Source organism: Stigmatopora argus, chromosome 8 (assembly GCF_051989625.1).
Source record: "Stigmatopora argus isolate UIUO_Sarg chromosome 8, RoL_Sarg_1.0, whole genome shotgun sequence".
In the NCBI taxonomy this organism is placed as follows: Eukaryota; Metazoa; Chordata; class Actinopteri; order Syngnathiformes; family Syngnathidae; genus Stigmatopora; species Stigmatopora argus.
The window spans coordinates 12,031,570-12,059,294 of record NC_135394.1 but is presented as its reverse complement, the minus strand read 5'-3'; the positions used below and the strand labels follow the sequence as shown (position 1 = coordinate 12,059,294).

Below are 27,725 nucleotides of genomic sequence, written 5' to 3'. Positions count from 1 at the left end.
GAATGGGGGAGGAAAAACACTGAAGGGGTAGCTATGGAGATGGAGCGTTTTCCTGGCTGCTTTCTTTGACAGGTGTTGAGTGGGGCAAAAGTCTTAAAACAGAATCCAGCATGTACGCCAAAGGTAAAGGAGCCGTGGTCCCTTCCGACAGCCAAGCACGAGAAAAGTAAGTCCGATCAGTCTTTTTTCCCGTGAAATGGCTCTTTTTTGCGGGCTGCTTTTACCTGCACGCCGCGCCGATGTGAACTTTCTCCAACTCGTTTCCGTCACTGTGAATTGGCATTGTTCAGCAGCGCTTTTAAAGCCCGCGATCGGGTAAACTTTGGACTTTTGTTTTTTAAAAACGAAGGACTTCCGTTGCGGATTTGTCGTTTTAAAGAGTAAAGTTGTCTCCCCGGCGCGTGCTTCTTCTCTTGCCCGGAGTAGCGAGCCTCGTTTGCGGGGGCTCACGTGCGGGTAAGCACGGAGGACTTGAAAGTTTTTGTCCCGGTGAACTTTTTTTTTTTAAAGTGATGCGGTGCGATTTTGTTAGTCTTTTTAGTGGGCGATGTTTAATTGGACGTTCGCGTGTTTTTTTGGTGGCTTCCCGTGCGATGAAATCACGGAGGTGTGCTTTTAAAAAATATATATGCATTTGCATCCGATTCTGATGGTTTATAAAACGCTCGTTAGTTTTCGGATGTGTCAAAAAATTGAGGGGAATGCCCTTGCAGCTGCTTTATTCTTCCTTATTTTGGACTTTTTCTTTTTTCATCAGTGGGGTTCATTCATTTAGACTAGGGCTGCGCAACCTATGGAGCGGGGGCCATCATAAGGGCGTTTGACCCCGTTCACACGTGCAACTGAGGGAAAATGTTGTCAGCTCATTTTAAAAAAAACAAATGCTCGTAGTAAAATAGTATGATATTCTCCTAAAGTCTGGACGTTGTAACAGTATTAGATGACTTTGAGTATTAACCAATAAGCTCTTCAGCATGCTAAAAATGATAGTTTTGTTAGCTTTCTTCGGCATTGTGTTTCTGTTTTAGTGGGCAAATGGTTTTTGTGCTATGTAATATGAAAGCATTTGTTTTAAGTATACTATACTTTTAATAATAAAACTGATGTCCACATGGCTCTATCACATTTTAGTGTCAAAGTGTGGTTCTTAAATGGGGATGCCAGGTCTCAATTGTCTCAGTCTTATATGTGCGTGTATAAAATGTGTGTATATGACAATATGTCAATATTGTTAATCATGTTAATATGTTTTATGACTACAAATCATTAATGAATATACTCCCAACACGAAATGAATGCATCCGAAGGGATCAAAACACAAACACTTTGTTTACGGCTCTAGTAACTCTCAGAATTAAGTTTTTTTTAAATTTTCATAGTATCTCACTCTTCCTGACAGTGGTGGACGTCCAATCGATTTAAACTGGGAATGCTCAACTTTCAGTTTCATTGACGCTGCTAAACGTACAATTAACATTTTAGCTAGGAAAGGCTAGCACAGGGGAGGGTAAAATATTCCAAAAATGACCAGAGTGGATACAGGTGTTCGGTCCAACTCGTCAAGAGGACACCTTTTCACCAATCTGGTGTCTTATAAGTGCAATCAGTGTTTTTTTTCTACATAAACCTCATTGGTTAATAAAACTTCTGCACCCACATTGGCCCTATTGGGACCGGTTTGCCCACCTCTGGGCTAGCATCAAATGATCCCTGCCTACCCTGCCAAGCAAAATGGATTGGGCGCCTTGCGCCATCAATGGCAGAGTAGAGGATGTTTCTTGATCTCTGTACAAACAGAATGTAGTTAATTTTACCACTATCGTAAGACGCTGTGGTCCCGAGATGCTCAGTTTATGATGTAAATACTATTTTTCCCACATGATTTCATTGTTTTTCATGCAAATCTTTGCTGTAATCATGACTTCACTATTAATGTAATTTATTTATATGTTTTTTTGGAAGAATGCAACACTCTGTTGTATACCGAGGAAACCCCCCCATATAAAACACGTGGCAAATTCCAACTAATTACATGTTTGGCCCTAACTAAAGGTTTGATTCTTCTGCACAACCCAATTGACTGTACATCACGTAATTCCACTTCTTTATCACACATTGGAGTCATGGTTGCCCTCTGATGGACAATTTGTTAAAGCGAAACCATATCAGTGTTCTCGCTTTTCATCATATCATTGATGTATAAGCGACTGCGATGGATTATTAAAATGTTTTAACAAGCATACTGATTGACGTGGGATTTACAGGGGGTCTTCCATTTCCTTACGCTCAATTTTTATTAATGTACAACAATTGAGCATTTAAAATCATAATTGTCACCTCTTCTGAACTCATTGTAACAGTAATGACCTCATTGGCTGCTAAAACGTCGATGGACGTCAATCATTTGAACGTGGGGAGTCAAAAGAATTGGACGGCTCTGGTTGACGATGGCAATCAAAGAGTTAAAAGGCGACCAATTATCAAATTTCAACTTCCTAGTGTGCCGTTGCTTAGTTGCTTGGTCTTCCATTGCGTCATCCTTCGGTGAGTTGATGTTTGTGCATTTTGTACACACGCCTCCCAGGTGTCCCCTGAACAGCAGGCAAGAGGTGACCCTTGAACCCGCATATGATGCCTTAATAATATTACACGCGACGTGAGCAGACGCTAAGGGTGCCATTACACCTGTTTGCCGCTTTAATGCCTCCCCTTCCCTGAAATCAACAAATCGATTGTTGGATGATCCCAAAATATGAATGATTTGATCACACGTGGCGGTCGAATCTCTGCCCTGTCGGAAACTGACTTGTAGGAGAAGGATTAATAATTCATATCATGTGCGATTCATGGGTGTTGAGAGGCGGTGACATGAATGTTACTGTAATGGGTAACAAAATCTGCGGATTTGTACGGAGCTCGTTACACGTGTTCCTCATCCGCAAATTCGGTGTTAGAATAAATGTTATCGTGCAGGTGCTTTCATGGGAAATCTTTACTGATATTGGAGGAAAAAAATGGCGGTGGGAGATCACATACGGTGCATAGTGTTTTAACTTCTTCCCTTAGTCTACCCGGAGGGAGGGCACAAGGTCTCGCATGCTTTATTGTTCTTCTTCTTGGTAAATAAAAAAGTAAAATTGCTATTCCAATGGGAATTTTGGGTGGATGAGTCTGAAATTTGATGGGAATGGATTTGTATTGATCATTTCAGCCTGATTTTTATTTTCTGTCAGAATGCTGATCAATTCATTGTTGACATTGTTGCCTGTAGCTTTTCAGTTTGCCAGTAGAGGGCATGTGCGCTCTTCAGGTGTGTTAATCGCGTCTCTGGGCTGATGGTGCGTTAGTGAGCCGAGCGATCGTAGTTCATTTGAACCTTTTTTTTTTAAAGTAAGTTTTGATTGTGGTTAACTATTTAGCTCCCATTCATGGTGATGGAAGTCCAATTGGAGTAGCTGGTACGAGTATTCTTCTGTGGTGTATGTGCCTAGACCCCCCCTCATATTTCACACTTAATGGCAGTCTAATGGGCGAGACACACATGAGGCGATGAGAGATGACGAAATGCGAAAGTCATCGCCACCAAGCTGAAAACCAGCGCAACACGAATGACAACTACACGCACTGCGTTCTGCCTCTGCAACATCACTTGTCTCTGATTGGCTGTGAATTTGGAGGGAACTGATGTCTTTTCTGATCAAAACTCTCCAGAGGCAGATTTTTTGGGTGGAATTAATGGAGATACTTACTAAAAAGTAAACACTCTGGATCCATCACATCTTGAAAACAAGATATATGGCGAAAAGCAATGGTTTCCAATGGTGCAGTTTTTTTAAATTAATTTATTTTTAATCCTGGAAAACATGCCCAGAAGTATCATAAAGTAGAATCGGTTAAAATCTTGGAACCCACCATATTGACAAGTGTGCTTTCTGAGTTGGCCTGTGTCTTTGCAGATGATTTGTCGATCAACAAAACAATTACTGATTGGCTGTGGTGGCAAATCACAGTGACAGAAACACACATTTGTGTGCTCGTACACGTGAAATTTCAACTGCGAGGCCGACACCCTAACCACTCTTCCACCGGACCGCCACCTCTAGTACAGATTTTTTAAAATTTGTTATTACTGTACATTAGTGCTACTTCTAACACTGGAAAGGCTGTAGCTAATGATCCCTTTCAACACCTGCATCCCCCATAGGTGTGACCCCTAAGTCTTGAGGGGCCTCTTTTAGAGCTGTTACTATTGCCGAGTATTTTTAAAATGAATTATTCTATGGATTATCTAGTGATGGATTCCTTCCCCTTTTGAACCGATGGCGTTCCGACTTTTCAGTACACTATGACCCCATCGTCGCATAAGATCTCGGCAAATCTCACGTGACCTTAACATATGTCGGAGGTTTATACAACGTGAAAACCAATGAAAATGACACCTCTTAAATCACAAAACCCCCAAACACTCCGCAGTACACCTCGTGAGATTCCAGTATTTAAGGGCAAAGCCAAGAAAGAAAAATCCCTCAGTGTGTCCCACCCAAGCAAGGCTCTTGCCCTCTTCCCCTCACCTGTCTCGTCACCCTAACCTGCCCCGTAGGGCTGACACATGTTCCATTGTAAGTGCGCGTCGCTGAATTAGCTGCCATTTACATATTCATACGGCGTTTTACATATTCACATATTGCAAAGGAGGCGCCAGAGGGTCGATAATCGTACGAGAATGATGTCGCCTGTTCCCGAGGACACAAAACCAAGGGAAAACCTCTTTCTCCCGGTCAAAATGGGCAACTTTAATTTGATGCCTGCATGGATTCCAATCCATTTGAAATGTTGAAATAAAATGAAAAAAATGACACCTAATCCTATATATAAATGTGTGTATATATATATGTATGTACACGTATGTGTATATGTATATATGTAAAAAATGACACCTAATCCTATATATAAATGTGTGTATATATATATATATATGTATGTACACGTATGTGTATATGTATATATGTATATATATATATTTATATATATATATATATATATATATATATATATATATATATATATATATATATATATATATATATATATATATATATACACACATACAATCTAGGGCGTTTATTGGCTGCCATTGACAGCAAAAGACGTTCAGTCAATTTTGACTAAGGCAGCCATCTTTCATTGGTTCAATACTAAGAATTTTAAAAGGAAAAAAAAGCAACTTTATAGTCCCTTTAGGAGCAATAATCAGAGTGAATTTCCATTTTCAGTCTTTTTATTTAGATTTTTTTAATTAATGTTTCATTTCTACACAAGAAACTAAATATTTTAAAAAATAGCAATAATGATTTATAAATTATAAAATAACATAATTGACACATGGCATCCACATAAATGGTTATTACCTTTCCGGTCATGTCAAATATTGCCTATATAAGGCCTTTTTTTTACTATTTCCATGTAAGTGAAACATCTTGAATATGTAAAACAACAACAAAAAGGAAGTAAACAAAAATACAGTACAGTCCATCCATCTGTTTTGGATACTGCTAATCCTGTTCAGGATCACGAGGAGCTGGTTACTATTCCATTTTAAATCAAAACAAGAGCAGAATTTACACTGGATTATTATTATTATTTTTTTGTAGCTTTTAAACGCCGATAATTGTGTTATTTTGTACAATTTACACCAAAATACCCAATTCCATTCAGGTTTTGTCCATCACTCCTTTCCCTAAGCACCATTTGCGGGAAAAAAAATCAAAATAATTTCATAGGAAGCATGCAATGTAAACTGAAGTCACATTATAATATAGTAGACCAACAGTCCTTAAATAAGACTGTAGCTGCCACCTATCTTGCATTTAATTAAATTAAAATGAACACAAGCCATTCAGGGACTCCTGTATTAATATATCCCGATTGTTCAGTCAGCGGCAACTCTTTGAAACGCGTGCTGATGAATCTCTGGTCTTAATTAATAAATCGTTTCCTCACTCACTGATATTCAAGATGGCGATCAAACGTCTTCATTCTGTTTGTTTACAGACATGCCCTCGTGTGATTTGGAGATTTGTTTGGCCTAAAAGATCTTCGAGTGTAAAGTTAATCAGCTTGTTTCTTTACATCCCCCGCTCCTCCTCCTTTGGCTCCTCCCACGTATTTACATGCCATTTAATGGTGGGGGGATCTTCAGGTTTTCAATGCGACGTTTTGACTTTGCGCAGATGGCGCCGCCATCTGCATTTTAGCCTTTTGAAGACGGCATAAAGAGCTGCGCCGAACAAGAGAAAACATTGCTGGAAAAGGGGAACGGAAACCCTTGATTTAGCCCCGGCACTCTTCGGGTGGCTGCGCTCGCGTCGGAGAGATGACAACAGTCAATTAATGCCACCTCTCGTCAGCCGCCGTGGCAGATTGTATCGCTTGAAGTAAAGCGCACCGTGTAAATATTGGATCTGTGGGTCTACAGTTATGCATCAGTTTGACACCCGCGCGTTAAGGCCTGACAGTGTGGTTTTATTTGAGAAATTTACGCAGAGGAGGGCCAAAACTGCATTTAGTGGGCGAGCTCGATACGCAATTTGCTGGATTTTTTTTGTTAGCCAAATGGAATTTATTGGGGATTCTTGCTGTGCTTTTGAGTCAGGTACTTTGTGCTTTAGTTTTCATTCTGAAGAGGAACCGCATGAGGTTAGCTGTGGGAATTCGAGATTCAACTGTAGTGGACAGCATTGATAGGCTGGCCTTGAAATGGGTTTGGAGAACTTCAATAAGAATTCTATTTATAACAAAATAAATTACAGTGGTTTGTCGTCTTTTGGTGTTGAAAGTTATGAGTTGCTCGAGACATTTGCCGTCTCCTGGCCAATTTTTTTTTAACATTGACCTTAGAGCAGGGGTGTCCAAACTTTTCCACCAAGGGCCGCATTGGGTGCGGGTTTTCATTCCAACCTATCAAGAGGACACCTTTTCACCAATCTGGTGTCCTACAAGTGCAATCGGTGCCTCTGCAGAAATCTCATTGGTCAAAGTGTCTTTGCTGGATCAGTTGGAACAAAAACCTGCACCCACAGCGGCCCTCCAGGACCGCTTTGGCCACCCTGCCTTAAAGGGAAAATTGAAGTTGCGTTGTTAGCAAAATTCACTACAGACAAGTTCTTGTCACTCCAAGTTAATTTTGTATTCAGAGGAAATTTAAAACAATGATATAGCTTCAATATACCGTATTTTCACGACTATAAGGCGCACATAAAAGTCTTATTTTTTCTCCAAAATAGACAGGGCGCCTTATAATCCAGTGCGCCTTATATATGGACCAATACTAAAATTGTTATCACGATAAAATAAAATAAATCAGTCGATAGGGTACACCATCTCTCACAACTACGGCAAGCAGCCCCCGACTCTACTATTTTCCCTGTAGAAAAAGTACTGCGCAGTGACTGCTGGGATATGTAGTTCTTTTGTCAATACACCCAATGGATTGTGGCCTGGCGATCGGCATCAACACAGCCTTGCACATTTTATAACTTAAGTTGTAAAATGGCTAAATAAAGTACAACCGAACTCAGTTTTGCTTTCGTTGCCTTTTTAAAAACGTGTTTTTAGCGTGTGGGTGTAGCGTGCAAGAACTATATATACCAGCAGTCACTGCGCTCCGGAAACCGGAAATAGAGTCTGGGGCTGCTTCCGGTAGCCAGCGCTATTGCGGTTAGATATTCATATATAATATATATATATGCGTCTAAAAAAACGGTGCGTTCTTTGTGTGTTTAAAATACAGAAATAGCACTCGTTACTGACACTGCGGCTAAAAATACGATGCGCCATATAGTCGTGAAAATACGGTACATTTAAAAGTGACTTTGCTCATGTAGTCCAATAGCTTAATGCTTTTTACATTGCTAAATGCCATACATACTTGTGTCAAATTGGCATGGGTAGTTGCCATGTAATATTACTATTTTATTCCAAGATGCTAAACTTTTAGGATTTTCATCATCCTTTTTTACTTTGTTGTGACATCTTTATTTATTCACTCGTTCACTTTCTGTTTTCACTTATCCGCACGAGCGTCGTGGGGGTGCTAGAGCCTATCCCATCAAACTATGCGCGGTAGGTGGGCTACCGTGCCGCTATTGTAATCATAAAACTTGTTTCTCATTATAATCTGACTTTATTCTTTGCACATTATAACTTTATTCTCGTCTTTATTACTTTTTTTTCTCTCCTCACAACTTTTTGTCTGGAAATTTTATGATTTAATTCTTTTAACATCACCCTTTCTCCCTTCATACGAGTAATAATACTTTTCAACTTTGGGCTTTATTACTTTATGCCTTTTTTCCCCCCCTTACAAGATTTTACTAATACGCCTCAGAGCATCAGCTGTTGCAGGGGGTCTCGACTAGAACAGACATTTACGGCAATATCATCTCCCACCAATCATTAGAAGTGCTTTTCTTTCTCCCGCTGTCTCGCTCGTTTGTTGATGATAAACAGATGAACAAAATGATGGGGCATTTTTTGCAGGTGTTCTTCCGTCTCGCGACAGAAGCGCGTGTGATTGTGCCAGTTTGCAGCCTTATTGACACTGATTTGTTTTGACAAAGGGAGTGCCGTAACAAAGCCGAGCAAATATAAACAGCGTGTGCGGTGGGAATAAGCTTTAACGGGTACACTCCACTGTATCACAGCATGCACGTTGTTCAGGCGCCTTCATGTGGTACATCCATACTGCTCTTATACGATCTTCATGAATGATTAATATTCCGGAAATAATATTTTGCGATTTTTATGTGGCTCCACTTGGTGGGTACGGTTTAAATTATGCATGCAACACATCTTTAGTCTTTTTTTTTTTTCTTCTTTCCCCCTCCTTGAACGATAATACTGTCTGTGAAACCGAGGTGCTTAATCCCACTCCTTCCCAGCACACCTCAGCTCGCGCCACGCTCCAACTGCTGAATTATTGAAACAAAGACACGAAAGTTCATTTGCTAACTGTCTGCGCTTTAGCCGCTAAGCACGGCGGAGATGCTCTTGTCTCTGGAGGCTAGTCGATGGTAGGGACGGCGAGGATGGCTCAGCCTGGGGGGGCTAAATGTCAGGTGTGTTTCCAAGGGACCAAGTCGTGGAAGAGAAGACTTTGTGATGTGTGGGGGCGAGGAACAAAGTACTCGTTTGGTCTTAGCGAGAAAACCAGGAGTTGAGTTAGTGATATCACGTGGAGCTGATTGAACAGTGGTATGCAAAGCTCTGACGGAAATGTCGACAATAAGATACTTTTTTGGATGTCTATCCGGGTCAAAGAGGACGAAATTAAACTACAGTGGTACCTCGACATACGATCGTAATCCGTTCCGAGACTGAGATCGTATGTCGAGCTTTTCGTAACTCGAGTGAACGTTTCCCATTGAAATGAATTGAAAACAAATTAATTTGTTCCAACCCTCTGACAAAACACCAAAAACAGGATATTGGATTGGACAAAAATGTTTTATTTCTTCTAATTCGCCATATATTGACAAAAAAATAAATAAATGACAAGTGGTTTAATAGTAATAAAATGTGTTTAATAGATGTAAAATTAGACGCATTTCGCAGAGGGGAGGCGACTTTATCCACGGCATTCGTAAACGAACAAACAAATTTAAATTAACTTGGATGAATATATACAGACACACTCAACCATACGTTTAATGTTACTTTACACAAAACTAAATTCTAGTTTTGTCTTGATCTTTTGTTACCTTCGTTTTCCGGGTTAGCGGTTTGCCACGCCTCCACCCTCACATTCGCTATCGATGGACTGTTTGCTGTTGTATTGCCTTCAAAATATTCCGAAAATGATGCACACAAATGTCCTCACAATAGGGTAACGCACGACCACTTGCCAACGAGAAATAGTCTTTAAAGAATGATCGCGGGACCTTCTTTCCTTAGAAAAAATAACAGGAAATGCAATAGCTGAGCTTGCCCACGTATTGATTGTGGGTAATGAAGTTTTATTCTGAGAAAGGGTGCCATTGCCTATGGATGTTGTGTGCACGAGTATACTTCATTACCCAGAAAGCCCTCTTTTTGCCCGCGCATGCGCGTTGTGCGTTCCCTGGTCGAAACTCGTCTGAATAAATCGTTCATTCCTCGTAGATATTGTAGTTATACACGAAAGAGATGCGGCAAAAAAGACAGTGCGCTACAATGATAAACAGCCTCCCATGTCATGGCCACCTGGCTTGGTCACATCTCGAAATTTTAATCATATCACGACCAAATTATTCGATCGAAATTTTCGTCGTACCACGAGCATGTTGTATGACGAGCATGTTGTATTACGAGGTACCACTGTAGTCCAGTAAATGCACAGAGACGAGTCTTACTACCCGAGATCGCCGATTGTCTTAAAATATTGTCGGTGAGAAACAAGAGTAACGACGAGGAGGAAAAATTCTGATTTGTTGCCAAAATGTTAATGATGCACAGAAGTGTGTGACAACATAAAACCGTATTCATCAAGTTTTCAGGTCCTGTATTTTCACGAATATAAGGCGCACCACATTATAAGGCGCACCCTCAATGAATGACACATTTTTTCCCCCATATATAAAGCACACTGGGTTATAAGGCGCCCTGTCTATTTTGGAGAAAATGTGCCTTATAGTCGTGAAAATATGGTAAGTAGACTCTACGGTCCAAAAAAATGAAGTATGAAGGAAATAAACTCGGCCTTGAATTTAACAAGTAGGGAAAAAAGAAAGCTAAAAATGGAAAAATACTGTTAGTAAATATTTAGTTTTTCCTTAAATGCTATGCATTGTAAAACAAGATGATGTCAACCCGCTTGTTGAAGAGAATAATGAACACGACTGACTAAATTATAACAATCAATTACAATCAATTACCACATTCAATTAAAAATCCAAAAGACTCACTGCGTCCCCGATGGCTGAAAACAGATTGAAAAGAACAGCCCATCTGTCTCGGTTGAATCTGATAGGCTGTTCTTTCACGCAAGTGATTGACACATTTTTCCGTCACACCTTGTGTCGCTATAGTCTGTCACTGGTTCATTATTTTTGTGCTAAGTTGGTTTAAAAAATAAAAAAAATGTATTTTTCAAACTGCATAATCCATATTGAAGATATTTTTAAAGAAAATGTACGACTTTAAAAAAAAGTTTTGATTTGGATGGGTTGCACTGAGCAGATGGGACTCAGAGTTGTGGGTGTCATAGTTTTTTAATTTTTTTATTGTGGTACTGTTCTTGGAAATATCCTGTTAAAAAGTTGTCTTTAGTATTTGTGAAACTTTTTAAAAGTTGAATTTCTCAGTTTCTTGAATTTGGTTTCCAATTATTAAACTCCCTGTAGCAATTCTGTCTCTTCAACTTTTTAACAGTTTCTGTATTTTTCCGTTATGTCCAAGAAGGGTCACTGTGAAAGTTTAGAATTATTTAAATTAGCCTAACTTTAGCATCATAGTAGGGCCAAAACCTAAAGACTTAAATAGACATAGACTGCTCACAAAAATAATTCTTTGTCATGTAATTTCATGCTTGATGAAGTCATCATTTATCCCTAAATCACGGCTGTCGAAATTATTTTTATACAGCCTACATGTAGTTAAGGTTTCCCTTAATGCCTGTGAAACTTTATCAACCCATAATCACCTCATCAGACTATATTACATCCAGACTGAGAATGGATGGTTAAACATATTTGAATCTGAAGTCAAAAATAATAATGTAGTATAAACTTTAGTTCCATTAATGTCATGTTAACTATTATAACTATTATATCAAGATACTTTTTGATTTGGCACCGATCATGTTGTTTATAAGACCTTTATCTTCCTTATTTGCTTTGTGCAGTTTTGTTTGGTCCTGAAAGTAGTGCGGCATATTAATTCCGCTTTTCTTTCTTGGACTTTTAATATAATACAAACTACACACTGCCATTACAATAATTATAATAAACACAGTAAGAATCACAGACACTCATAGGACTTGTTTTTTATGGTGAAATATTGCAGCACTTCTTGACTCTGGCATAGTAGACCCGATTTGACATCTCAGCTTTAAATGGTATCCGACAGAAGCCCGATTTGAAAATGATCCATGAAAATGCTTTGTCACCACTGTCCAAGTAATGTTGAGAAAGGGGAAAAACAGGCGAGCACCGTGTTCTGCATGTACTTTCCTCATTTGTCTTCTTGAGTGACGAATGTTATTAACGCCGGGTTCACCGGGAAGGCATTCCAGTGTTCCTTATCCGCGGAGCGAGGAGGAGGCTGCGACCTTGAGATTCCGTCTCCTGCACCACCTCCTCGCGTCCCCTTCATCTGCTCGGCCTTCATCAGCCGGCCTGACAAAATGTCTTCACCTCTGTCCGCTTACACTTACCTCGTCTGTCTCACTAACCAAAGGTGCGTCCCCATCCCGAAGCCTGAACTGAATAAGTGGGTTTGAATAATGTATTGCTGCTGGGGTGGGTTCCCATTGCAGGGGCAACGACACCTTCAGATCACACTAGGCCCTGACATGAAACTTTCATTGCTCCAGTCTTAATGTGGGTGAATGTTCGATCCCACGACTTCAAAATTGTGCATGATCTCAATCTACATCACCAGGGACTCCTTTTTTCAACCTTTTTTTTTATCTGAAGTCAACCCCTATCCATTGTGGATGTGATACGTTACACTCACATTGTGATATAGAGACCATATAAAAAGCATTTCCATATTCTTGTACCTGTAAATGTACAGTTTTAAACATTGGACACATTTGAATATTCATACAATAGAAAATCTTACACATATTATTGTCTCTCTGTATCAAATGTCCTTGTTAGTAATTGGGTGTGAGCTGTGGCTAGCAGCAGTTTTGTGCATGACCGTGTTGATTATAAATGGCTGAAAAATGGACAAAATGATCAGATAATTGACAACTTCAGGAACTAGTTTTGGGAGCGATTAAGCACCTAAACTGAAATGAAAAGTTAGGGCTGGATTCTCCAGGCATTGATTGTGACGTGTATAAGTTAAGGTTTTAAGACTGTCAATAACACAATAAAGGAGGCTGACTGCAATTTGAGCTTAACTTCATTTTCCAAAATTCTTAGATCACATCAACTGTTATATTTCATCAAGACGGTATATTACGTGTGTCCAAACTTTTCTACATAGGTTACAGTGGGTGCAGGTTTTCACTCTAGACCACCAAGAGAACACCTTTTTAACCAATCTGGAGGCTCACAAGCGTGATCTATTGATTGTAGTCAAGTGCCTAATTGGTTGAACTCTCGGTGCTAGATCGCTGAGAATAAAAAACTTTCGCCTTGAACGACTCTTTAGACACACCCGCCCCGGACTAACTGACCAGTATGCAATGATGGATTCGAGAACACAATCTTTTGGGGGATTCCAGGCTATATGTAGAACACATGATAGGATTGGACCATGAACGAGGTCCAAGCCTCGTTCGTGCTCCGTCTGCTGGAAGTGCTCACAAAGTGCTCCTGTATCGTCCTGACAAGGTGCCAGGCAAACATGTGCCTTCACACCTCTCAGTCACGGACGTCCAATATGGCGTGGGTATTGCCCGAGGCGGTATCGCGTGTTTCATCTGATTGAGAGTTCTGTGAGTTTTGTGTTTTAGAAACCGGTCACGTCACTGGGATGCAGCGAAAAGTCTTTTTTTTTGTTTTTGTTTTTTTTTTACAAACGTGCCGTTGATTGGTGGTACTTGACTGCGCACTTCACGCAGCTCCACATTGTTGTGTTTGCAGCCACACACCACAGGGACGTGGCCGAGTGCCACGGAGGCTCTTTGGCTTGGAGCTGAAGAGCTTTACAATGCACGTTTACAACCAGTCTGTTGTGTACATGATCTTCATACTGCAAATTCTTGTTTATCCCAGCGCCCTCTCCTTAATCTCCCAAGGATGATTCTCTAGCAGGCCCCTTTAAATGTATCACAGAGGAAAATGATGCTGTCACGTGGTGAACTCACATACTTTTCTTTTTCTTTTGTTTTGCAGATTAGCTTTATACGTGTATGAGTATTTGCTGCATGTTGGCGCACAGAAATCAGCACAGACCTTCCTGTCAGAGGTAAGACTTCTTTCTGACATCATGAATTTATAGAAAGCGGGCATCCGCAGATGTGATTTAAATAAAGTTTTAAGTAGCTATTATCAATTGTTATCAATTGCTCTAGCCTAAACAACAACAACAAACCAACTGTTTACAAAACTCTTGATGTCATTCCAAAGAACTACCAAATCCATGAAACAATTAGCAACAATTAACAATTCCGCCAACACTGGAATTAGAGAACAAACTGCATCTGTCACAGTACATGACTTTCATTGTGGAGAAATAAACCCACACAAACAACAAACACATATCGCAAGTCCAGCTAAACTATGAATTTAAGTTCAAATGAACTACGACCACCCGTTAGCCAAAGAGGATGGATTCCAATACTGTCATCTTTTGGATAACTGCCATAATTACATAATATTTCCACAATCAATTCACCTGCAACTACTGTTTTAAGTGCTCTTTCTTAATTTTATCTAAAAGTTGTCAGGCAACCAAACAAACCTGCTGAATCAATTAATGTTTACATTTCAATTCCCATTGCTACTTTATACTCTAATTCAGGGGTCGGGAATCTTTTTGATGGAAAGAGCCATAAACAATTCATATTTTTTAAATGTTAATCCTTGAGAGCCATGCTCCGAATTTAAAAGTCAACATACATGAAAATGTGTGCCTTTTTAAGCCACTTTGCCACTTTTAAAGTACAAAAAGTCTCTGAATTCTTTTGACAACATTGTTACGTTGTTGCTAATCAATGAGTATCATTGAGAATATCCACGCAGAAGAGTGTAACAAAAGGAAAAATTCCATAGTTTCCATATTTTACCTCACAGGTTAACAGAGAGCCATATGCACCCATCAAAAGAGCCATATGTGGCTCCCGAGCCATAGGTTCCCTACCACTGCTCTAATTCAATGTTTGGGTGGGGGATAAAAAATTCTCACTCTTGTGGTGAACTTAAAAAAGTTGTATATTTGGATTTATTAAACCCCGAATAAAATCATACAAATAAAAGAATAACATTAGCAAAAAAATAGTTATACTTAGAAAATGAGAAAAACATTTGATCCGCAAATGAACAAAGTTTTTTTTTTCTAGCATAATGCTCCCTTGACTCCCTGTTAATTTCAGGCGATGTAAACATGGCATCGGTTCAGCTCCTTGATATGATTACCCGCCCTTCATTATTAGTCTTAATTTGTAATAAACGTAGTGTAATTAGATCACTTTGTGCACGTGTTGTTGCTTTCTTTGTGCAGCGACATTCGAGAAGCTCACATTCCTGTCACTGTCAAGTCACATGCAATGTGAGGCATTTCCGAACATCATTTGGCTTGCTAAAAAATAGAATAGAACATAACAATGACTAAAAGGCAAAGTTGTGAATTATTCCCCCCAAAAATCAAGAACCCGTGTTAACTTTTAGAGCCCGTTTGCCGCTAACTCGACATCCTGACTCATATATAGTATTTATTTATTATCTGTTCAATGCGCCGCTTTGATGCAGACATCTGTAATGGTCGGCATATTTGGATTACGCCGACAGTCGAGTGTACGTGTGAGTAAAAGCAGCAGCTTGACCTTTAACCGCTCCCCCCCTTCACGCAGTTGTAGCGGGAGCACATAAAGTGAGTAGAGTATTAGACAAATGGTTGCGAAAAGATACACTCTGTCAGCCATCTGTATTCATCAGTGTTCACTTACCAGGTTTACACTCCAGCTCTTCATGAATCACTGCAGAGAGCTGCTTTTATTCCCGTCCGCCCCTTTTTATTTTTCACTTGCTTTTGGCTCTGGTTCACTCTCTGCTGGGGATTCATTACAGTGGCGGAAGTAGCTCAACACCAAACAAACCACTACACGTCCATTTACCGACTGTTTGACCAGATGACAGTGTTTACAGCTCGGAGGTCGTCCGTAAAATCACACGGCTCAAAAAGGCCATGATGAAAGTATAAAGGAGAGGAGAAAGTTAATAACGTCGAATCAGAGTGTCCGTCAACGGAAAAGGATGTTCGACACCATTGCAGATACGTTCCGTATGTTTTCGGCATTCGTTTCGTCTGGTTTTTTATCTGGCCTTCAACCGGATGTGGACAAAGTACTATCGAATTGTTTTGAGTTTTCTCCCTTCTTCTTAATAAGAACATTATGATCACCAAGTCCACCATGTTATTTATACAACGCTATGAAGACATGGAAGTACAAGGGTGTCCGCGGTGGCGAACACGTTAAAGATATAATAGATTTTTTTCAATACAAACAAGAACAGAAAAACATGAAAAATAGAATAATGAAATAAAAAAAACATACTAACAGTGAACAGTTCTTTTCCTTTATTCCTCTGGTTCACTAAAGCGTAATTGCCAGAAACTAGTTCAATGCACACCATTCTAAACCATCAAAAGTCAATAGTTGAGACCATTGTAAACCAAAGACCCTCTGTATAAGTGCACTGACATTTACTGTTTATTTTCAACATAATGGAGTCATGAATTAACCTTGGATGAAAAATCTACAAATGGCTGGTCCACATTTGGATAGAAATAATTCCTCACAAAATAAATGTTAGTCTTAAACGGTACGTAACAATAGAAGCTGAAAATGCTATTTTTTATTGGAGTATAACATTTCATAAAGTACTTAAACTTAATTTTGTGTGGGAAACATCTGATAAAAACTGCCATTACAGTTACAATCTCAGCACAGTTTGTGAATCACCGCTGCGTAAAAAAACACAATGAAACTGCTGCTCAATGAGTCGAATGCTAAAGATAATCAATCCCAACATGTAATATAGGCATTTGTTAGTTTTGCATTACTTTTGGATTCGTCTTACTGCAAAAATGTCAAAGTTAAAATGATTTATTTTGTATTTCTGTGTTTAGCCGAACAATCCTAACTGGTACTTCAGATTAAAATAACTCTATCCAACTGCTGACTGTAGCTTCCTCCATATCTTCCCTTTCTCCCATATGTACAAAGATGTTTAAAAACGATTAAGGACGTAGGTCAGCGCAGGTTGACTGAAGGGACGCTCAGTCGCTAGGGTCCTTCTAATGAGAGCACTGTTGGCCTGGACTCTCAATTAACCTTTGGTCCTCCCACGGTGAGGTGCTCACGTTTACAGGATGTGCGCACTCTCCAAGAATATTTGGTTGGACTAGAAGCACATGTAAGATAGAGAAAGAGCAACTCAATAGGAAATGTGGTTACGTTATTAAGTTGGGTTTGGCTGTAGTCTGGAGGAATTTGGTGTCTTCTATCACTGCTTGCAATTATGAGCGAAGACTCTTCAAGCCTTTACGTTAAAGAAAATAACTTATTTGTTTGGGATGAAATTGGGTCGACTAAGAATCAGTTAACTGTGGTTAACAGACGAATCAATATCCACTATTTTATCAGCCAGACTTTATTCAGAGATTATTGTTCAAAGGCAATGTACAACAATTTGATTTCGTAGGTCAAATGTCAGATCAGTGGGTGCATGTAGTGTGTATTCCACTTGGCACTGTTTGCAAATAGTATTTGAATTTTCGGAAGATTGCTGATCCATGTCGAAGGCAAAGGCTTCTCAATGCATTCCCAAGATGTTTGAGGAAGCTGGGTTGAAGTTTAAGATGCCAAATTTCAACCAAATTTCCCGCTAATCAGTGTTGACTCTTTGGAGACAAAGAATTCTCAGGATTCACAGTGCAGTGAGATAAAGAAATGACATTTTTATCTGATCCTTCATGCCTCTTTCAATCAAGTTGGTGTTCATCTCCACTTCACATTAATCAACACGGGAAAATGTGAAAACCAGGCCACTGGGATGTTAGTTTGGAGCATTTAAAGTACAGCGTAAGACAAAGATAATAGAGGAGAAAGAAAGAATAAATATGACTGTTGGCAACAATGGGGAGTTTATTATTCCAAAGGAAACTGGGGACAGCCATAAAAGTGACGACTGCAGCAAAGTGGAGACTTTGTGGTAGAATGCTGCAATAACCATGTCTGAGTCTATCATTAAAGAAGAGACTGAGGGCAGGGAATGGATCAGTCTAGCAAAGTGGAGACTGTGGAGTGAAATATTGCATTATTGATGTCTCTGACGGACAAATAGTTGACCGGGAGTGGTTTAAACCACCTGCTACTTACTAGTACTTTTGGGCTCAAACCATGTTATCTGAGACCACAAATTGTCCAATAAGGAACCCCCCCCCCCCCCGAGATAGAAATAACCATAAAAATGGATTCTAAAATGCAAAAATACAAAATGAAGAATACTAGTGCTAGCCTTGCAGAAAATCCTGACTTTTTCCTGCCAGCCAGTCAGAGACGGAGACAAAACTGAGAGTTTAGGAAGTTGATTCAAAGACAAGACTAAGACCAGTCTTGAGTAATACAAAAACCTACATTCTAGTACTTATTTTTTCCTGTAAAAAGAACACCTGGGATAGCGAAGTGGTATTCCTTGGTCCGTGCTGTCAGTTTCAGAGCGTGTGCGAAGCAGGTAGCAGGTCCGCAATCACGATCGGAATCTTATCTGGACACCCAAATAGCAGCTGGAGTTCTTGCTCCTCTTGAGAGCAGCGGAGAGTGACAAACTTTCTGGAAAAAAAAACCTTTTCCATCCAAGCAACTAAGTTTTGACGGCGGACATTCAAGCAAACTGAACTAACGCTTTGACTTTTTTTGTCTCCCTCTCAGATCCGATGGGAGAAGAACATCACACTGGGGGAACCTCCGGGATTTTTACACTCGTGGTGGTGGTATGTATATATGGCGATATGATCAAACTATGTCAAAACACAATCCTACTCGTGGCTCACGTTACTACCGTAAGAGTCCTTGCTGTGATGAGCCAGAGGAATGCATACGAGTGGGGGGAAGGCGGACAGTAATTGCAGGGAATGCTAAGTGCATCATCTCACATATGTTGAAGCACTCTTTGCATCCTGTCATTCACCAGTCAGTTCACTTCCGTTCGAACGCTATTCACTAAACTCCACTCCTTCAATGCAGCAATGTCTGAAAAGTTCACATTTTGCATGATTTCTCGTGGATCTGTGTTCCTTCTCTTCAGCCCGTTACCCAACCCGCCAAGTCTGCTAATGCTTCGTAAACAGCGGACAGTGTGTTCTGTTCTGTCTGGCTCGGGTCAGTGAGCTTGCAGCCTGACACCGTTGTCCTCCACAGAGACAATCCCGGTTGGCAACCAAGTGGTACTTTTCAATGCAGTCAAATAGGGCCATGTAATGTGGAGGTGAAAGACCGGTAGTTATGTAATTATTGTAGCAAGGCGTTGAATTCAACACCTAAGCAAATTGTTGTAGTGCATTGTGGGCTTTGTTAACATACATATTGAAAAGGAAATTAATGATGCACAAAGGCAAGGGTGTCACTCGGGTTGGTTCGCGGGCCGCATTAACGTCAACTCGATTTCATGTGGGCCGGACCATTTTAGATATAATATTTAGGTTTTTTTAAAATAAATTGATTAAAAGAACTGGATTAAAAGCAACATTAAAAACAATGTTTATTTGAGGGTTTTTTTTCTTAGTAAGGGAAAATTTCTTTTAATCATTTGTTTTTCATTTCAAAAGGAAACCAAATTTTTCTTTAATTGTAATCCATATTAAAGTGGAAAACAGAAAATAATTTTTACATATTACAAAATGATTTTTGAACTAAAAACACAGAAAAAATTGATTAAAAAATAAAATTATTGATCTAAAAGGGGGAAAATCAGGAAATATGATATACATCTATAATCTTCATTTTAATTTGATCCTAAAACAGAAAGTCGGCACTCATGATTGACTTTCCCGGGCCACACAAAATGATGCGGCGGGCCAGATTTGGCCCCCGGGCCGCCACTTTGACACCTGTGGCTTAGTGCTATGGCAGACTTTTAGTTTAGGAGAAGGACTTGTGATTGTCAGTGGGATATATATCATTATGTATGTGGTGTGCTTCTGCTTGGTCATCCGGCCGGAGAAGACCACACACTGCAGTAAACGCACATTCAGATATTTTCCCCCTGCTCGACATGTCTGGGATCGCTTACATTTCTGAAAACTCTTTAGACGGCACCTTCTGAGAAGGAATCAACACATTTATATTACTGTCTTGGAATGTACCGTACTGCCCTCCCCAAAAGCATTTTCCTGGTTTCAGACCAACGGCTTAGAAATCCAACTTTACACTAAAGTGAAACAAGTGGAACTGTGATAAGCACCGAAGAATCTGGGAAGGGTGCACAAAAAGATGCAGACGAGCCGGCGAGGTTGGAGCGTTGGATGGATTCTCGGCACGAGGGCAGAGAAAGGCGGAATAAGAGGTTTGACGGGAGGGCCGCTTTGTTCGTCGTTCATGCTCTTCCCCAAAGCCCCCCGGCTCGGATCTGTATAATAAACGTGCCGTTTCGTTTATTCATCCTCTTTGGACCTCAGTGTGTGTTGTCATTGTGGAGCGTGTTGACACGGCTCATAATGGTTTTTAAAAAGACCGGCTTCTCACTGTCGGACAGTGATGGTGACAAAAGGCAAATATACAGTGTGTGAATCTGTTTTGAGTGTAGCACAGTCTGGGAGATGACATAGTGTAGCATATCCTAGTGGACTGCTACCAGGTTAAGTTGGACGGTACACGGTCGATTGGTCGCCGGTCTTTTGGTCGCCCGGAAGGTTATTGATAATTACCATTTAAATTGTTGCTCAAATTCCCTAAATACAAACTGTGAATTACTATTTAGTCATACTTAATGCCCTAGTAATTATTAGGCTAAAGAAAAGCTCAAAATTTCCCGGACTTTTATTGTTTTTTTTTGTTGGAGAACTTGTTAAGACCCTGACTGGCGTAGCTTCTTAAAGGGACAACGCATGTATGTACATACAAACTCTTATACACTCACACGTCGGCTCAGTGAAACTGCTCATGGCCATTGTTGGCTTTTATTGATGCGTAGACCGTGTTGTTTTACCTTGTTTTGTCGGCGGTCTTTTGGTCGCCCGTTGTTGCGGTCGGGGCGACCAAAAGACTGCGACCAAAAGACTGCGACCAAAAGACCGGCGACCAAAAGATGGCGACCAAAAGACCGCACATGGGGTTGGACAGGGCGCTCGGACAAAAAGTATTTTATCGATAACATTTGAAGATGAACATACTCCAACTCATCACCATGTGTTTCAGCTTAATGTTGATTTACATTTACAATCTCTTCACTTTGTTTCTTTTCTCCTTCCTTTCTGAGGGTCCCAAAAAAACGTTGGGGATCGCTGACTTAGACTAGGTCTTTGATTTTGAACGAGTGGATAGGAGGCCGATGATTAGCCGGGCAGGCTAATTCGACCTAGCTGTGGACTGTCTGTCTGGGCCGCTTAGCACGTGGACATGCGGACTCAGGAGGGGGGGGAGGTGGCATCCCGGGGTTGTCGCGAGGGTCCACCCATTGGACACTAACACCCCCCTACTCCTCTCCTCTCGCAAACCTCCCCCAAAACAAAAGCTCCAGATGGTAGGAAAGCCACCAACCTTCCACGTCGCTCCCCACCCACCCCCTTGCAACCTTTGTCTGCAGGCCCGTCCTTTGTTTGCGGAAGAGAGACCCCCGAATGGATTAACTCTTTGCATTGCAGTCTCTTTTGTGTTAAACAGCCAAATCTAAGACCCCGACCCCTCTGTCACCCTTGCCCCACCCCCCAGCCTTTGCCTCCTCAGCACCTCACCAGGCTGCTCTTCGCCTCCTCTGCGGATGCTTCCTGTAGGATGGCGTGGGGGTGTGTCACTTTAGAATATGGCCGAGGAAGGGAGTGGGGAGGTGTTGGGGGACTGAAGCTTTTTAGCGGGGGTCACTCATCCACATCTGTTGTTATGGGTGGAAGGATAAAGAAAAGCCCTTGTGAAGGCTGCAGGTGTTGATTGTGTCATTAGCTCCTTCTCTATTGGCCACTGCTATTTGTCTCCTCTTTATCCTTAAATCGATATTTTTAACCAGTTTTCACTGGATGGCCACTGAATTCTAAACCTTTGAGCACCCCTCCGCTCACCCCCCACACAATAATCCATCCCAACATGGGAATTTCTAGGTGCCGGCCCTTTGTTGTTCATGTTTATCGTGTGGTGTTTTTTTGATCGGATACCTCGTAAAAGTCTAAATTCTTAAAGATTAGTTTCCCCTTCATTATTTGGATATCTGAGTTATTGTAGACGTCATTTTTATATTGTTCACGTCTCTGAATCCAAAGGTAGTGGGGAATTTGCTCGAGCATTATGGTTGTTTTTCGTATAAATGTAGTGAGTGTGTATTTCTTTCTGATTTAAGATGTTATCAAGGTTATCATTGTGAGGAAAAATTAGTGAAAAGACGAAAACTACAATCGAAAAAACATTTTTGTTGATGGAAATAAGTAAAAACTAGGATTAAAAGTAAAAGAGATAACTCATTGAAACTGTGTAAACTAACTCAAATTTATTGGCATCAATAATGACCGGGAGGAATATTACAAAATTGACAAAATGACAACATTCAATTCAATAATTTATTAGGGAGAAAATCCAACTTAATTCTTGTGAAAAATAAAATAAAATGGAGTACACCTTGGGAAATGCAACATTAACCATACCGTATTTAATTCCCTGTGCCCTATATTTACATGTTTATGGGTTATATTTTAAGGAATTTAAAAAATTAAGGACAGTGGACTCGTGGCTTGGATATTCTCCTTTGACATCTGAAATTTGGGGTTTAGATCTCTTGAAAAATAAACGTGAGAATGCGAATAATCCAAATTTTCTCTCAGTTTCTTGCTAGCTGTGTGCTAACTCGCCACTAACCGAAGTAGCAGAAGGGATTACGGCTCAGACCTGCCAAACTGTGTGTGCCTGGCTTTGTTTACGTGCCTTATTATAGCGCAAAAGCCCCATTGTAACCGATGGCTTTGTCTAACCACAGTTAATTGCAAATAATTATCATGATGGCATTTAATTTCAGTAATTGTCTTCTGGATGTCTGAATTCTAATCCCATGTTGTTTTTTGCCAATGAGTTGGCGTGAAAAAAAATGCCTGTTGTATATCAGCTTTGAAGGAAGAAATGAAAGACCGTATAGCTAGCTACATGTTTGCATCAGCTCTAAAAAAGAGCAGAAAGGCACCTTGCGCCCACCCCCCTCTTCCCTAGCCCCCTTGCAGCTCAAATAACATCGCTTTGCCAGCCTTGATTCCGAAAGAAGATGGCAAAGATTGGATCATTAGATTGGAATGATTGGATAATTGGATAGAACTTGTTACAAGGGGTGTGGGATTCCTTATCAAATAGCTGTTGGTAATTAACTACAAATGTTGATGTATCAGATCATTTTGATATGCGTGAAAGAAGTGTAAAATAGGCCTCACACATGTTCTTGGCATATCGTACTCGGTACACGGTCAATTGGTCGCCGGTCTTTTGGTCGCCGATCTTTTGGTCGCCGGTCTTTTGGTCGCCCGGAAGGTTATTGATAATTACCATTTAAATCATTGCTCAAATTCCCTAAATACAAACTGCGAATTACTATTTAGTCATACTTGATGCCCTAGTAATTATTTGGCTAAAGAAAAGCTCCAAATTTCCCGGACTTTTATTGTTTTTTGTTGGAGAACTTGTTAAGACCCTGACTGACGTAGCTTCTTAAAGGGACAACGCATGTACATACAAACTCTTATACACTCAAACGTCGGCTCAGTGAAACTGCTCATGGCCATTGTTGGCTTTTATTGACGCATAGACCGTGTTGTTTTACCTTGTTTTGTCGCTGGTCTTTTGGTCGTCGGTCTTTTGGTCGCCGGTCTTTTGGTCGCCCGTTGTCACGTTCGGGGCGACCAAAAGACCGCAACCAAAAGACCGGCGACCAATCGACCGCACACGATTGTACTCAGCCGCGTGTGCAAGCGTTGGCTTTTTCGTTGGATTTTGGTGCCCTTATTTAGCGAGGGCCACTACATCCCTCCTAGTATTTTCGTCTCCAGCGTGCAGAGGATGCATTCAAGTCCACAAATAATACCCAAAGAATGAAAGTCGATCCAGTGTCAGATGATACAGCGAGACTGACAATGAGATTCCACAAGTCAGCTGTTCAAACGGCAATATATATTAGACTTCCGAGGCCAGGAGATGTTATATCACGTCGCTCCTTAAAGCCCTCACAATGTATGTACCTGGAGTATTTGTATATATATTTTTTTGTAACTAACTTGAACCTCGCATCCCCTTTCATTTCCCCCGAGAGCTGATTGGATTTGCGATGGTTGCATCGCCCTCGTCGCTCCGGCGCGGCAGAAATCTCTTTAACACCGACACAGAGATATGATAATGTACACTGACTTTATTGTCAAGTGAGGCACACGCACTTACATACACACAGAGCTTATGCACTCGTCAAGTTGTGTCTTAGAGGGCACCCCTGCGCTTGCCGAGCGCCCCAGGGCACCAACTCTGTTGTTTCATCTATAAATACTCTTAACACTTCTATTTTAGTTCACATTGTCACAAGTCTGAGAGGTTGGTGCTAAAGGTTGGAAAGTGTTGTTGTTTTTTTTAAAGGCCTTTTATTTTTGGAACTTTGATTTTGGAAGCGGTTTTGTTCAATTTGCCCTTAAATAACATGTCATCAAAATGAATCGAAAGAAGCAGAGCTTAGAAATACTGTGGAAAGTTTGAGGTCGAATGTAATCTCTTGTGGGACGCTGCTTGAATTCCAATTACTTCATATTTGAGACATGACCCATTCCAGAGTCAGATTGCGACCATCATGAAGCATCTATTGACTGCACAGACAAAATGTTAAGAACCGTGACCGGACGTTTCGTCGAAAGACGTTTGGTCCCCGGTCGTTTGGTAGAACGGACGTTTGGTCGACCGGACGTTTGGTAGAACGGACGTTTGGTCGACCGGACGCTTGGTAGAACGGACGTTTGGTCGACCGGACGTTTGGTAGAACGGACGTTTGGTCGACCGGACGTTTGGTCGAACGGACGTTTGGTCGACCGGACGTTTGGTAGAACGGACGTTTGGTCGACCGGACGTTTGGTAGAACGGACGTTTGGTCGACTGGACGTTTGGTCGACTGGACGTTTGGTCGACTGGACGTTTGGTCGACTGGACGTTTGGTCGACCGGACGTTTGGTCGACCGGACGTTTGGTCGACCGGACGTTTGGTAGAACGGACGTTTGGTCGCCGGGTTCGCTCGCTGTCAAATTATGACAGAGTTTACTGTTAATATTTTGATATTAGATATTAAACTCACTCTCTCTCATGATTATAATTTTGAGAGCTGGTTTCAACAGTAACAACCCGGCGACCAAACGTCCGTTCTACCAAACGTCCGTTCTACCAAACGTCCGTTCTGCCAAACGTCCGTTCTGCCAAACGTCCGTTCTGCCAAACGTCCGTTCTACCAAACGTCCGGTCGACCAAACATCCGGAGACCAAACGTCTTTCGACGAAACGTCCGAGTACCGTTAAGAACATATTATTGGAAAATGCCCTTTTTAATAATATGTATACAAATATTTGGGTTTCCAGACTATTAAACGACACATAATGCAATTATTGTGTGTTGAGATGTTGCTAAAAGGAATAGACAATTCACCTGGTCGTTTAATAGTCCGGAAACCCAAATATTTGTATATATTGTCCAAACTATTGCACACAGGTCCGTTGTGGGTGCAGGTTTTTGTTCCAACGGATCCAGAATGGACAGTTTACCAATCAGAAAGAAGCAGCACCTGACTGCAATCTAATGATGACACTCCAATATGAAGACAACAGATTCGTTACAAAATGTATCCTCTCCATCGGTTGGTATGAAACCTGTTTCAGTGTGACCCTTGAGGGACTGGTTTGGACACCCATGAATTACAAGGTCGTCTTGGAGAAGCGAGCAAGAATTTGAGTGGCATTGAACTCAAGCCACTTCACAATGATCAGCAGTTTGGTGGCTAGTGAGCAGACTTAAAGCTGTTTATAGCCACTCACAGATAACGTTTACCATCAGACTGAACATAAAACCAAGAGTAGTACACCTTGTGAATTTAAAACAACCACCTCGCTTTGCTCAACAACAGTCTGTTTAGCTAAATGCTAAAAAATACTATCAGTGTCCAGGTGTTATATGCACAAGATGATTGAACCCGCGATCTCAGACCTGCGAGGGGGAACGGCCAACCACTCTGCACCATGCCGCCTAATCATTATTGAATATTTTAAAATATTATTAAACTGTAGTCTTTTATAAATAGAAAATACTATTGTAAATGAATAAAATGTTAAATAAAACGAATAGAATTACAATGAGTACTCTGCTTGTATAGAAGCTTAGGTGCACACTGGGATCCGTGTGCGGTCGATTGGCCGCCGGTCTTTTGGTCGCTGTCTTTTGGTCGCCCGGACCGCGACCAAAAGACCGGCGACCAAAAGACCGACGACCAAAAGACCGGCGACAAAACAAGGTAAAACAACACGGTCTACGCATCAATAAAAGCCAACAATTGCCATGAGCAGTTTCACTGAGCCGACGTGTGAGTGTATAAGAGTTTGTATATACATGAGTTGTCTCTTTAAGAAGGTATGTCAGTCAGGGTCTTAACAAGTTCTCCAACAAAAAACAATAAAAGTCCGGGAAATTTGGAGCTTTTCTTTAGCCTAATAATTACTAGTATGACTAAGTTAAGTATGACTAAATAGTAATTTGCAGTTTGTATTTAGTGAATTTGAGCAACAGTTTAAATGGTAATTATCAATAACCTTCCGGGCGACCAAAAGACCGGCGACCAATCGACCGTGTACCCTGGGATCTGCCCCCAGTGTAGAATTTATTTAGAGCTATTTTTAAACAACATAACCTACTTCCCCTTGCTCAACAGTTGAACATTGAAAATCAATTGGACAAGAATGAGACCGACTTAGCAGGTACTTGATCTCAGTGTAGTAATTAAGGGCCCATTTAGAGCGGGACCCCTCCTGGACCCCCAGAGACATGGGACTGGTGCTAATGAACTAATATCACTACGGCTGATTCGACATTAAGTAACTCGATCGCAGCTGATTGGTCAATATTGTGGGTTGTAAGGCCAGGCAGGGTGGGACTTTAGGTAACCCTTTTCTGCTTCCTATCGGGGGACGTTATCTGCCCCCCCACTCCAGAATATAGAAAAAATGCTGATATGTATGATGGAATTAATCGAGTCAATACAGAAATTTTAGTATAAAGAAGGAAATAGTTTTTGAGAAACCAACAGGCCCAAAGAACATTTTTATTTTTCAGTGTTTTCATACAAGTACAGTGAATTCCTACAAATTTAATCGAAAATGATTATATGAAATATTACCCCACTGAAATGTCAATTGAGCTTAGAGTGTTTGTGGAGGAGATATACTTAACAAAACACACAATATGAGTGTGTATCTGTTAACAGTGTATTGCATTTGGTTCGATCACAGTAATGAAATTCAATTAAATGTTAAATCTAAGCCTTTCGTGTTCCCTGGTGTGCGAGGAATTGTTTGTTATTTTCAGTTTTATGTCTTATCTTTGCCAAATGCCATTATATTAAGCGCATGATACAATATCTGCGCTGCCTTTTTAAT

The 27,725-nt window shown here is 40.7% G+C and overlaps 1 protein-coding gene across 2 annotated transcripts in view; it reads left to right on the top strand.

Moving 5' to 3' along the window:
* The window catches only part of LOC144078412 (single-stranded DNA-binding protein 3), a 94,224-nt gene continuing 66,499 nt past the window's right edge, over positions 1-27,725 (top strand). For both annotated transcript variants that reach the window (XM_077606450.1, XM_077606451.1), the window contains exons 1-3: positions 1-166; positions 14,046-14,118; positions 18,806-18,867. In XM_077606450.1, coding sequence (XP_077462576.1) covers positions 111-166; positions 14,046-14,118; positions 18,806-18,867 — 191 coding nt within the window. In that variant the 5' untranslated portion in view covers positions 1-110. The remainder of the gene's footprint in view (positions 167-14,045; positions 14,119-18,805; positions 18,868-27,725) is intronic.